At 42.2% G+C, this 13974-nt stretch overlaps 1 protein-coding gene and 1 long non-coding RNA gene across 2 annotated transcripts; one reads left to right on the top strand and one right to left on the bottom strand.

Moving 5' to 3' along the window:
* Positions 1 to 4323: 4323 nt before the first annotated feature.
* On the bottom strand, positions 4324 to 5037 carry LOC120321515. Its single transcript, XR_005561155.1, has 2 exons — positions 4860 to 5037; positions 4324 to 4791 (listed from the first exon to the last, which is right to left on the bottom strand). It is a non-coding gene; the product is annotated as an uncharacterized LOC120321515 (long non-coding RNA).
* A 969-nt stretch (positions 5038 to 6006) lies between these two features.
* On the top strand, positions 6007 to 8414 carry LOC6533515 (P protein). The gene has a single exon (XM_002094190.4). The coding sequence runs from the start codon at positions 6333 to 6335 to the stop codon at positions 8376 to 8378; it is 2046 nt and encodes a 681-aa protein (XP_002094226.1). The 5' UTR covers positions 6007 to 6332; the 3' UTR covers positions 8379 to 8414.
* The last annotated feature ends 5560 nt before the right edge of the window (positions 8415 to 13974 follow it).

The following is a 13974-nucleotide window of genomic DNA, read 5'->3' as shown; positions in this document are numbered from 1 at the left end:
CAGAAATTTACATTCACATTTTGCCAAATGGCTGACAACTATGCACGAAATTATTCCCCTCTGTTTGGTCTACTAAATAAATTCGAAAGTCTGCTAGCTTTTGCCACTCTTGCTCTCTGCCAATTTACTTTACGCCCAGAGAATATCTTTAAAATTTTCAATTAAATTTCGTTTGCACAAAACTGTTTTTCTTGTGGTAATTGGACAAATTGCACGACAATTCGAGGAAATTGCATGCAAGAAAGGTGGACAAAAGCAGGAAAAGGCAACCAGTTACTTCCAGACATTGAAATAGCAATCTATTAGCCAAATGGATTCTTCATTGTTGTTTTTAAGTACCACTCTATAGTGCGTCAATAACTTTAACAATGACACTTTTGACTTGGCCTTGTGGACTGAGAAATTGTTAATATTTTTCCCCTGCCATTTTTATCTGATTTTTCTGCCAACTGATTTATGGCACCTTTGCCTGGCGCAGGACAATGCACTTTTAACCCACTACATCCGATAATCCCCAGCGAATTAATTGCCAGCCTTTGCAGGACCTTTGCACTCACGACACTCGATTTAAAGCCCCACCTTTTTAATTATGCTCGGGGGGCACTGAAAGTTGAATGCTCGGATAAGAGGGTATAAAAACAACTGATGTTTACCAATTAATTGTGAAAAAAATGCTAATTGGCACTGCCAGTCAATTTTGTGTTGATTTTTTGCGTTAAGACACGGCAGCCGCAGCAGCTTATCAGTATTTGCACAGCAGTATTTGTCTGCGTAAGGAGTTGGCCATTAAAATCTAAATGAAATACTTTGATTCGGCGCGGTCAGTGGCCATAAATTTAATGACTTGCCCTGCGGACTGAGATTGCCTTATTTATGGCCAGCAATCTCAATCTCTCAATCTGGGCCTGCTTAATTAGATTATTTGCTCCGCCCGAAAGGCTTTTGAGCCCACTCTATCTGGGCCAGCGTTTTATGGCACATGGCACATCTAATGGACACACAGTCGCCGTCGCCCACAAATCCAATGGATCGATGTTGGCCATCGACCAAAAACCGCAATCATTGCGCTCAAAACGAATCAATTAGAGTCCTCTGACCCGCCGTTGACAATTTGGCCATCATCACCCATAACCCAGCACCCAGCACCAATCGCAATATGCCGACGATGATGTGACGACAAGAGTTATGGCCTGCGGAAACAATTTCGATGTGCAGGCGGTTGCGTAAAATTCGGCACTAAGCTAGTAATCCCAGGGTCTTAATTTCTATGGTGTGTTTCTGCGGCTATAAAACTTATTAAATCCGCATATTCACTGGACATAAGCGCATGTATCTACTGTATTTATTTATTATATAAAATGAAAAGAAATTGTTGTCGTCATTCGCCATAAAATGTGACATCATTAATGGCTGTTAAGCAATGTTTATATTTATCCGCGCCCTGTTACCCATTTTCTTGCAGATATTTTTCTGGGCCAAACATTTCATTAGCATTTTTGTTCCACTTGTTTAATACGACAACAGTTTAGTGTCATCGATCAATTTAAGTGGGTTTCGACACAAAAGACAGGAAAATTTGCCATTAATTAGCCAAAGCTTACAGGACATCCCTTTCGACTGCCAGCGAACCCAAAAAAAAAAGAGGCAAAAAGAAAACCCATAGAAATAACAAACGATGCAAAAAATGAAACAAAAACAAATGAGACAATCGGCTAGACAAGAAACGTGGGTAGTCTCTAATGATGATGATGGGCCTAAAAACAAACTTAGCCAAACAAAGGCACAAAAACTGTCGCAAATGTGTATTTGGCCCTGAAAAAGGGCACTTAAAACTCGGGAGTTGAGACATTAAATTTAGAAAAACATGCAAGAGAAATGTGAATTCAGAGTAGCATTCATTTAATTTTCAATTAAAAAGCAAATTAAGTTGCGACTCAAATGGCGTGCAATTAGGGAAATGTCAATTATTGGATTATCAGAGGTAAAAATCAATTTGTTAATTATTATAAGCCAAATTACTGCCTTTTATTGTTTGCATTAGCTTGTCTATTAACCATTTCGATAACTGTTTAAAACACATACGAGTAACATATATGAATATGTAATTTTTGCTTATTTAATCAGCGCAACATCTCCATATTTATTTTTGTAGTTGGTGGAAAACACAAACAACAGAGTCAGAAACCAAAAAAAAAACAAAAGCAGCTTGCACTTCAGCAGAAATGATTTCCACTGTAATATGCCGCACGTGTTTAAATATTCGTTTTATTTTTTTTTTTAATTTTAACCGCCGAGTTAATCAGGCGACGTGCTCCTAACGAGCCCTTTGTTGTGCCCATCGAATGACGTGCGGCATTACTTTATAATATTTTAATAAACAAATGGAGCAAATCGAATTATGGCTGTCGGGTTAAATGGCATCTGCGAAAAAGCGCATAATTGAAGTGAGTAATACACTTACTATTTATTATCACTTCCATCTGTGTGCATTGTCCTAAAATATACAAATTATTATAAAAGAACAACCAATAAAAGGGTCATTTGATGTCAAAACTTAAATTCGCCTAACGCCCCTATAAAATCTATATAAAATGTAAATATTATCCGCAGAACTCAACCAAGATTACCTGGCGCAGAAAGATGAAGCCCACATTTGATGGCCATTTCTGGACAGAATGACTTACGATAACCGTTTAATTGCATATTAAAAGGGCCCAAATTGAGCACGTGTCTATATGTAACTGGTAAATGCAATTACTGCGAAATGCCTGCCAGTTGTTACGAAATTTAATTACAAACGTAAATGTTGAAGGATGTGTGCTCCCAGCTAGCTGGCAACATCATTAACTTTTCACAGGGCAGCCGAAGCGCTTTTCCGCCTCCCTATTTTCCGCCCACTTGTGCCCCCTCCAAATGGAAATATCACCGCAGGCAGGATATATAAAATGCCATGTGTCCACACAAAGGTGGCCTGCGGAAGGAGGAGCTCAAGCATATCGACGGATGAAGATGAGGAAAGCGGCAGGACTACATCGAGTCACTCCACTTCTTGCTCTCCAGACCGAACATATTATTTTTCAATTAAAGGACAGAGCTAGAGCTGCTCGTCTAGTCTGGGTATACTGTTCGTATTTTTAAAATCAATTATGCAAATGGCCGTTCCTATTTTCATAATCCACAACGTAGAAGTAAGAGATATATTTACACATATATAATGGCCGCAACTACATAATAACAATTTGCATTCATGAGCACTTGTTGAAGAGTTCGTTAGCTCTGGCTGCTTTTCTATTGTTCTGGCCAGGCTGACGTCAGGATAACTCCGAGTCAGAGGCGCAGTCCTGCGGGCAGGAGGAGCACTTGTCCCTGGGATTAACATCTTTATAATGCGGACAGAAAAGTTTTGCCGCACAACTTTTGCTCACACTGAATGGCTTTACATGCGCTCATAAATCAGTCAGCGAGCGATGGAGTTTTTCAGAATTTTAGCAAGGGCCATATGTTATGGAGCTATGGCAAACCAATTTTCTATTGAATTTTTAACAATTTATTGCGGCTATATATCAATCTGAACTTTGCCAATTGGGAATGTACGTGGGCTTTCCACGCGTTCCACGCTTTTCAAAATCAAATAAGTTTACAGGCGAATGGACTGAGCGCCTTTATCTCGTTTTCGCCCGAATTGGCAAACTTTTCATTAGCTAATGCCACTGGATGGCAATTAGCCTAGGGAGTCAGCCCTGTACAATAATCCCCGTCATTTCACCCACTAATTCCAGACAATTTGCGCCGCGTGTTTCGCCACTTGAACTTTCGCTAAGCGAAAGGGAAATCAAGTAAATTATTGTTTTTGATCCGAGTCTCATGCGAGACGCCCTGGGCGCCTGCACTTCCCACAATAAATTCAAATAAGCCCACTTACGCCGCCGAAACCATAACCATTCGTCCATCCACATCTGCACCTTGGATCCCTGTATCCCCGGATCCCTGGGGCTCAGGTTCCTTGGGTCCTGGCATTCCATTGGCCCCTGAGCCGTCGACTTCAAAGGCGTTTAACAGCAGCTGCTGCTACTGCTGCTGCATTGGTGGTATTTAGTAATGAGATCCTGGAAGGGAGCCTAAGCCATTCTGGGGACCTTCCACACCGCGTTCAGTTGATACTTTGGCCACCTTTACCCAGAAGAGGCCTTCGGAAACTCATAATAGATGGCAAAAGGTAACTTCACAAGGCACTACAGAATACCCTAGCCTTCGATATGAATTATTTCATACTTAATCGAAGATAAACAGAATAGGCTCATAATGATTGTTGTTGATTATTTGTTATTCTCATAAATAAGATTAGATTTTTATTATGTTATAATTGCAAGTGATTCATAAAATATCCTTTGGTAGAGTATTCCTCAGCGCTTGCCCCACATGACTATGCGCAATATATTCGCAGTGTACACACACACGCAGCCAAACACACGCACACACACACTCATTAAGGTGGGTGTGAACCGTGCGACATTCGAGCGACAGGACAACTGTCATAGTGTCGACCCGACAGTCGTCTGGTTTTTCGGGGTTTAGGTGCTTCAGTCCCCATTCTGGACTCGTTTTCGGTTTGCTTTGCCAGCTGTCGACATTTGGCTAAAACTGTGGGGTGACAACACTTGTGCGCTGCTTAGGGTCAGAATATTTGGCAACAGTCATCACACACACTCTGCCCCCACTCTCGCCCATTTGACTAATTAGGCAGCAACATTGGTGGGTGGTGCAGGAAAAACAACGCCCTCAGACATAAAGCTGCGAAAACGAAAATTGCATAAAATAGAGTCATAAAATGTAGTCAGTACACAGAGAATATGTATCACCAGAATTGGTCTTGATTCAGATTCAAGCATGAGTTAATTAAGAAACCACAAGCTGAATTAAAGCAGTCCTGTTGACGATGTTCTCTAGATAACTAATATTCATGTCAGAATTATTTAGATCGTTAGCCTTAAATATTATGTATCCTATAGCGCACTTGATAAGCCATTTTTTTATAGAGAAACACTCTGGCTTCTGTCAAACAATTCAGACCTCATTCTGGGTAATAAAAATTAATGTGCTCTGCTACGGCAGGTGGAAATCCTATTTAATTGCCAAGGCAACCTACACCTGCATGGGTCGGTGGCCATTTTCATTACGCCGCCTGCTATTTTCCATTTGAAGCGTATCTTAGACAGTCTGCATTGCACTTCGTTTCCAATTAACCACGCTGCCATTTAAAGTTGATGCTAGCCCACTTGTGGGATTTCAAAATTGGAAATACAGAATGAATGAAGTGGGGAAATTGTTGCAGATTGCCGGGGGATCCGAGATCTGTGGAATTTCACATATCTGTGGCACGTGCAGCGACCAGATGAAAGAGCTGATTTAGATTAACGTGGATGGCGACAAATTGTGGGGAAAACTAAAGTGGATTATAAGTGCCGACGGGGGGCGGAGAGAAAAGAAAAATTACCCAGCTTGAAGGCGAAAGACTCAAGTGAAGTTGCTGAAAGTATTAGAGATATTCTTCGCCCACCTCATGGGCATAATCTGCATATTTTCAGAACTTTTCTCGCTTGAATAATTCTCTTGAATGACACCCATTGTTTGTTTGGCCAGCAAAGTTGCTCTGTATATACGGCGTATATAGAAACAAACAGCAGCAGGAATAACAACAATTTTCCCAGATTTGTCATGCATCAAATACTGTTTTGTCCATTTCCATATGGCAATCCCATGTTCCTGCTTTATGTCGGATTTTCCATTCTCCGTCCATTTTGCGGCATTATTAAAAAGTTAGCAGTGCAACATTTTCTGCTTTTCCACCCCGCTTTTCCACACATTATGGCTACATTTTTGATGGTCATCTGGGAAAATGGCTTCCACCTACTTTGGCCTACTTACACTGAAGTCAAGTTTCAACATTTTTTCCAGCATTTTTCCAATTTTGTGGGTACACAGTAGCCACATGCTGACTGGTTGCAAAATAGCCATAAAGGGCTTGAGTTTCCTTATTAAGTTAGCCAGTTAACAAGTTAAGACCACATTTCACAAACATGCTCGGCGGCATCAACTGATGTTGCCACAACTTCTTGAACGGAAAAGTGAAAAGCTGAAAACGCAAATGGAAAAAGCCAAGAAAATCTCTAGCCCTTCTAGTTGCGGTGTGAATGATATGATTTATAATTACTTTACCCTAATGGAACATTAAACAAATATACGTCGTTACAGGAAACTGAAACTGGTGTTTGACTTATCCTTCAAATGTTAATATAAATGCACTCTCAACGTAACTGTGATCCATACGCACCATGAATCCAATCATCCGGAAATATCGCGATAGCACTGGCTATGTGTTTCACATAATCAACCTGACATTCCTACTGTCGCTCTGGACCGCATGCACCATCATCCTGTTTGTCCATAAGCCTGCGGAGATCAGCAAGTCGATGGTGACCGTGTTGCCCAATAGGACGACTTTCAGGAATGTTAAGCTGAAGCAGGACGCCGTGGGTATACAACTGAATGGGGCCATAAACACGTACCTGACGAACCACCGGGTTAGGACATCCAACTTCTCAGCGGTTGGAGTTCGATTGGAGTGGCGCGATCGAGGGATGAATCGCAGCTTGCTGCGCACAGGCATGTGGATGGTGTATATGTACATGGATAAAAAGAAGTACCTGCAGGTGCAGCGGGTCTTTCAGTTCTCCATTTCGGGATGGCACCATGAAAGGTCCTTGATCCAGCGCTCATTGCAAACGGATCGCAATCTTGAGAACTCCTCCTATGACTGGGTTTTTGCGCAGACGGTGATCTCATTCGAGAGCATGAGCAAGCATCCGGTGGGTCTGCTCCTGACGGTGGACAACACTCCATTGGACCCCGGAATGAGTGTAGTGTATGCCGCCATTCTGATCGTTGGCCTATATGCTATGATCATCTGGGATTTTTCGGATCGCACGCTGTGCACATTGCTGATAACAGCCTTGTCCTTGGCCCTTCTCGCCGTTTTGGGCAGCAGACCCGATCTGGAAACGATAGTGAGTTGGGTGGACTGGGAGACCATGATGATCCTGCTGGGCAATATGATAATGACGTCGTGCATGGCCGACACCGGGCTATTTGACTACCTGGCCGTGGTGGCCTATCGCATCTCCAAGGGTCATGCCTGGCTGCTGATCGCCCTTTTGGGCGTCTTGGTGTCCATGGCCTCGACCTTTGTGGACAATGCCACTGTGGTGCTCCTCTTTTGCCCGCCCGTCATACGATTGTGCGAAGCGATGGGCTTGCGCACCACCTTGGTCCTCATTATCGTGGCGATTTATGCAAATATCGGAGGATCTATTACCCCAATTGGTGGGCCACCCAACACTATCATTATGACTAATAAGATGGTGGAGTCCGCGGGAATGAATTTCGTTCGTTTTTCGTTTCTCATGCTCCCGACTGCTCTCATCTGCCTGGCGTCCACCTTTGGCCTAATCTACTGGACCATGGGCAAGAAGATCTATGTCCTGGACGACAATCAGGTGGAGCTAGCAGCGAAGCGGAGAGAGAATATCAGACCCTCCTTCGATATTCAGCTGAGGATTGCCGAGCTGAGAAGACAGCCAAGGAGCAGGGTGCTCCCTCCGGCAGAGGGCTACTTTACGATCCTGGCCACCTTGGAGGCGAGCAATTGGGTACGCAAAAAGATGCTGCTGGTGCAATCCTTTCTGGCCCTGGGCTTTGCCGTCTTTTGCTTCATTCTGCAATCGATTCCCTGGGCCATTCCCGGCGCCTCACTGGGCTGGATATCCATGCTGGCCGCCTTCCTGCTGCTCATCCTGATCGACCAGAAGAATCTCGCCAAGGTCATGGCCAGGGTCGACTGGGGCACACTGATGCTCCTCGCCTCTCTCTTCGTCCTCACCGCGGTCGTTGACGCACTGGGCCTCATCCACTGGATTGGCCTTATGGTGGTGTCATTGATCGTCCGAGTGGACGAGTCATACCAGACCATGGTTGGCATGCTGCTGATCCTCTGGCTTTCGTCCCTGCTCTCCGCCTTTATCCACAATGCGGCGGTGGCCCCCATCATGGTGAAACTCTGCACCGACATGGTCGTCCATGATGAGGTGCAGATACGCCTACTGCCGCTCATCTGGGCCACCAGCATGGGTACCAGCTATGGAGCCAATGGCACCCTCTTGGGCTCCCTGGCCAACGAGTTCGTCGCGGTGGTGGGCAGGGCTCATGGCTACAAGATCACTTTCAGGGGATTCTTTGTGGTAGGATTCCGCATTATGCTCTTCACCGTTGTCGTCTGCTCGATATTCTTAATTATAGCCCACTCCATCTTTGCCTGGCATTAGATTACTTTCTTAGCTTTAATTTTCAACTTTTGTGCCATTCAAATGTTTTTCTTTTTGTATAATAAAATCTTACTATTAAACAAAATACCAAATACTAATAAATCTATGCCACATCATTAAAATATATTTGCAGCTAAGTAATGTTTTCAACCTTTTCTATGATTTATTGCCAAATTTGTTAGCCGCTAACTGCTGGCCGCTCAAATATTTGCTGAAACCATTGAAATTGCCGTTTGGGGCACAACACCATTTTGCGACGAGCGGGGCAAATGCAAATGAGTTTCATTGTTTCGCAGTCAGAGGAGCCATCAGTTTTGGCGCCTGGAAAACGCGTGCATACAGGACATACACACATGCACTGAGAAGAACCAGTGCTACTAAAACCATATTTACTTATATTATCCATATATGATTCCAACTTTAGGTATTGATGGAGCATTTAGATATTTAAGCAGATATTTCCTTAGGATCACATTCAAATTGTATATATAAAAGTCAACACTGATGTATTTTTCTCAGTGCATAAACGCGTGTCGATGCATTTGCACGCACATATGGGCGCATGTATATTAAATCGCGTTTCGCTGGCGTCTTTTGTTTACCAAATTGAATTTTTCATTACCGCCTGACCAAGTGTTGTTGCTGGGTTTTGCAATGCAGTTGGCGGTGCTGTGTCCTTTGGACCCCCTGTGTAGAAACCCCCCTGCCCCACTAGCCACCCTTCCCTCATCTAACTAACACTCGGCGAACACACACGCTCTCGGTTTATAATTGAATTTTGATTCGCTTTGCATAAAAAGTATGCTAGCATCCAGACGCCAGACAATTCGGCGAAAACGCGCTATGTGTGTTCGAATTTTATGGCTTCAACAGAGGCGACGCTTTGGCCAGGACTAAAAACGAGCAAAAAGTGCGTGACCCAGTCGCAATAATAACGAAAAACATCTGGAACCCTTATTGAACTGCTCCTCTTTACCGATTGGCAAATAATTTGACTGCATTTCTACTGGCTTGTATGTAGTATGGCTTTAGTATTTATTGCATGCCACACATAAAATTTACCCGACTGCTATATATTTGTGAATTTACATATTGAACTTACATGCGAGATGCTTATGCAGCTTCATTTGATTGCCACAAATAAGTCCAGTTGGGCATGGAGAACATTGGTATATGAAACATCATTTCTTGGCCATATCAAGCAGATGTTGTTTCGATGACTTTGTTTATTATTGGGAATTTATTCATATCAGCAATTCAATATATTGTGTAGCTTGTAGTTTGTGAAGTTATCAGAAAAATCCCAAATGATGACTCTGCCTTAACAATCAAGTGAAGTGAATTACTCATGAAGGCCATTTATTTATAGTCACAATTCATGGCTATGCTTTATTTTTGAAACAGTTGAGACTACTGCTTAAGCTTTTGAAGCCCGGAAAATATCCCAAAGGAACATGGGTTTTCTTTAGCCTTCTCCCAGTTTCCCCATTGGCCAACCTAAATTATGGCTAACTAAACGAATGAGTTTACAAGGTGGCGGAACAAGTGGCTCGTAAGTCGGGTTAATCTCTCCATCTAGTCGCCACTTACCCGATCCCAACCAACTCATAAATCTGCCCCATCCACAGCAGTGGACACCATCCACTGTCCACGAGCACACCTTTCTAATCTGCCATTCTGTGAGGCATATTTAATTTTTCGGACCCGTCGAGTCCTGGCGCCGACATGCGTGCTTTATTGGCCATAATCCCGGCGAGGAGTTGCAGTGCCACCACGGGCACTTAGCACTCCTTAAGTTTTACAACTTCACGCTCAATCGGACGCTGCCAACGGCTGCTGGCCATAAAAAGGAGCACCCCGAACTCAAACTTTAACCCGGACAAAGTCCGATGTGGTTGTATTTTTTAATGTATCTTTAAGGTGGCGTTAAAACTTGGGCTGGGCTCTTTTTTAGTCTATTGTTGTGGTCGGCCTGAGCCCAAAAAGTAAATAAATACGCCTGGGTATTCAGCTTTTCCAAGTTCTTTTTCTTTATCGGTAAACCACCTTCCCTTCTGGTAACTGGGGTATATTAACGATAAAGGGAGATGTGCTAAAATTAAAAACTTCTGCAAATGAGTAATGTTTATTCATTGTTTATTATCTCTTTACAACTCAAAAGTATTTTCGTAGTTAATAAAATCGTCGTTAAAATTTAGAATTACGACTTTGCTGAAAAATATAATGTTTATATACTTTTTATTGTCTAAAAGTGTTCCTTTGAAAAAGATTAAAGCCAAAAGATTACTTTTAGTAGAAAGCAAATCTTGCGCAAAACCAATCACTTGTTATTTGAATTACTTAGGAAGAGTTTGCATGTCAGGGAATTCGCCGAGTGACCTATTTGATTTTCCGTTTTCCTGTTTTTGTTTTTGTTCTGCGGTGGTTAACTATTTTCTGTTTTTTAGGACTGACCGCTCTCGTGTTTCCCATGGCGATGCTTTTATCCAAATTATTTTATTTGCGCTGGCAGAAATAATAAATTATGGCAACGGAAATCAAAAGGCCACTTCAGCGACGAGCGCGTGTGGCAACCAGATCAGACATATTTTGATACCCATTCTATGGATACCGATTCCCTGCACTCGGATATATAGTTGCCACGTCCGGGGGATTTGCAGGAGGGTTTCCGGGTGGATATGATGGCTATAATAAAGCATAACGAGCTTAAAGCGGGTGTCAAATGGGTGGGTGGGCTGTTGGGTTGGTGGTGGTGGTGGTGGTGGTGGTGGCAGGGCAGGTTGCTACACTCTTGAGATTGCTGCAACCGTGACAACAACAACTTGGTCGGGTTGTTTGCTTTGCTTTATGGCTAATTTTAGACAATTTATGAAGTGTTGGTTATCCTTGATAAGAGCCTCAAGCGGCAACGACAACAATAACAAACTGTAGAACAATTCATGCAAATGAACTGTGCTTTAAGTCCTCGCCCTGCCACATTACGCATACGCCCCGTGATGCGCGACAAATGATAAAGCCGCGTAAGCCGCTCCCATGCTCTACATACATACATATCTACACGAATGCTTTCCCATCCTTCAAGAGGCACAAAGTTACCACGGCTGACATATGAAGTTGTTAATTTTCAGCAACAACAGCGCTCGGCACAGAGTTCAAGAAGAAAAAGCGAAAGACATTAAGAATGCCTTTTCACATCAAAAAGGTTTTGTTGTCCAAGAGGCAGATGCCCTTATCAAAAATGGGAAAATTTGTCAAATTTATTTTTTTCGAAGATCAAAAAAGTTTTGGCGAAAACGCCAATTAAAAATATCAGATTTTAAAAAAAATTTTTTTTTTTTTTTGATTTTTCGATAAAAAATAATCAGTTTTTTTTTATAGCAGTAAACCAGTAAACCAAATGTAGAATGCCATACCTCGTTGAATTCGTAACAAAATTCCCTATCGATCCATGTACATACATTGAAATGCTAATTTTTGGCCATTTTTCGCAATTTTTGATGATGGTACCTTTATTTTATTTTTTATTTTAGCCTTTATTTTAACTGTGCGGCCATTTTTGGCCAATTTTTTGCGAAAACGCCAACTTAAAATATCCGATTTTTTACAATTTTTTTTTTAATTTTTTGATAAAAAATAATCCGTTTTTTTTTCGATAACAGTAAAGATAGTTGTTTTATCTGACTGTGTATTTTTAACTTCCACCACTTCTGGCCTTTGCTTTATGTTCCCATGTGGGAGGCATGAAAATAAATGTTATGACTTGGGAGTGGAAATTAAAAATTACCCTCGGAAATCCGAGTGCAAATTAGGGAAGGGTATCATATTAAATAACTAATCGCAACGAATGAAAGCTAATCTAACAACAAACAAGCTTAGTCAGAATTGCAAACGCAAAGTAATTTTTCACATTAATTTGCAATCAAATAGAACCAAGATACTTAATAAGTGATAATTAAAAGGGTTCTGCGGAAATTAAATCTAGAAAAGGGAGCTGAAGGCCAAATGAGCTAAAATGGAAATCAGTAATGCAATTTCCAGCACAGCCACATTTCGAATTGGCCACAGCTCGACATTTACTGTTTACATTATTAAAAGTAATCAAATCAAACTCCCCCTTTGCAACATGCTCAAATAGAGATGGACGATGGCTGAAAGCGAGACTCTTTAATTATTCAAATGAAATTCTAAATAAATTGATAGGCAGCAGTTGGCAAGTGCTGTGTTTTGTGTATTTTCCACTGGAGTGGCGAGAGTTTTGTTTCCCAACCAGTGGCATTTTCAAAACATTATTTGTCTGGCTGCTGGCATTTTGTGGCATTTTCTGTGGTCCTTCCGGAATTTCTGTGTCCCCCAAAAAAAGAGCATTAATGTGGCAACAGCTTTAAGCTGCAAATCCGTTTACACTTACTAAGGGAGTGGGACCACCCCCAACGAATGCCATCAACTTGTAATTTGGACTTTTATGGTGTTTTAATAGAGCCATAAAATTGCATTGTTTTGATCCCTGTCAGTCTGCAGAATGTTTTGAATTATGTACGATTTTATTAATGGCCCGCTGACATGATGGGTTGGAGATGGAGATGCCTATTGATTTATGGAGGCACGACGAGAATGCTAGCTGCATCTTAACCTCGATGCGTTGCAATGCACTCGCATAGTTGGAAATCCAATTAAAAGTACTTCGACTAACAGCCATGCAACTTAATGAACTATTTCCTTTGGGCTCCAATCAAGCAGCTTCAGATATTTCAAAGCATATGCGCAAAACAGCCTCATCCCAATGTGGATACAACAATTCATTTGGCATGCAGCTTGTTTAATATTTGTTTAAATATTTATTTCGAGTTGCCCTGTGCTGTTTATAAATACATTTCCTGTGTGCGAAACCCTTTAAGGAACTGCCCCCGAAACGGGCTATTCAAGTCAATCAATGCGGTAGCTACAGGGAATTTATTCCATTTTACAGACTCGTATCTAGTGGCTGGTTCAATGAACCGCAACGTAAGCCCTTCGCTTTCTGGCAGCGGGAGGACGAGATATCTCGGCGAGGTATCCACTATCCCGATCCCGCCATGGGTCACTCCAACACGCGCCAAAGTTTGTCAACTTTAAAATGCCGCATTCCCATTTGGCTTGGCCCTCTACTTAAGCACGCACTGGCAGGGAAAATGTTTCGGCAACTTTCAACTTTGACATAATGCAAATTATTTGATTTCGTTTTATTGTTTGTTTATCTCTGCGACTCGGCCATCTGTAAGTTTGGTAAGTGTTTAATTTGGCCAAGTCATGGAGGGGCAACGGGGATGAGGACCTGCCATACATTTTAATAGCCACGGCACATAAGCCACTTGGCTTGCTGTGTGGGTTGGAGCAGTCGTGGCCATGTCAAGCCACAAAACAATTTAAGTTACAAACATTGAAAAGTTTTCTATTTCTATTTTCTATTCTATTTGTCGCACAACAAATTCGCAACAGACGAAACTTTCTGAGGAAGAGCGAACAACTTTTCAGCTTTTTTTTTATCAGGAATTTTCGGGGGAACATCCTGGAATCTCCCCGCTGCCGACTGGACATCCCTCATACGCCCCGTATGCCG

This window comes from Drosophila yakuba, chromosome 3L (assembly GCF_016746365.2).
Source record: "Drosophila yakuba strain Tai18E2 chromosome 3L, Prin_Dyak_Tai18E2_2.1, whole genome shotgun sequence".
NCBI classification, from domain to species: Eukaryota; Metazoa; Arthropoda; class Insecta; order Diptera; family Drosophilidae; genus Drosophila; species Drosophila yakuba.
Note: the sequence above shows the minus strand (reverse complement) of the source record. Positions and strands in the feature narration are given on the sequence as shown.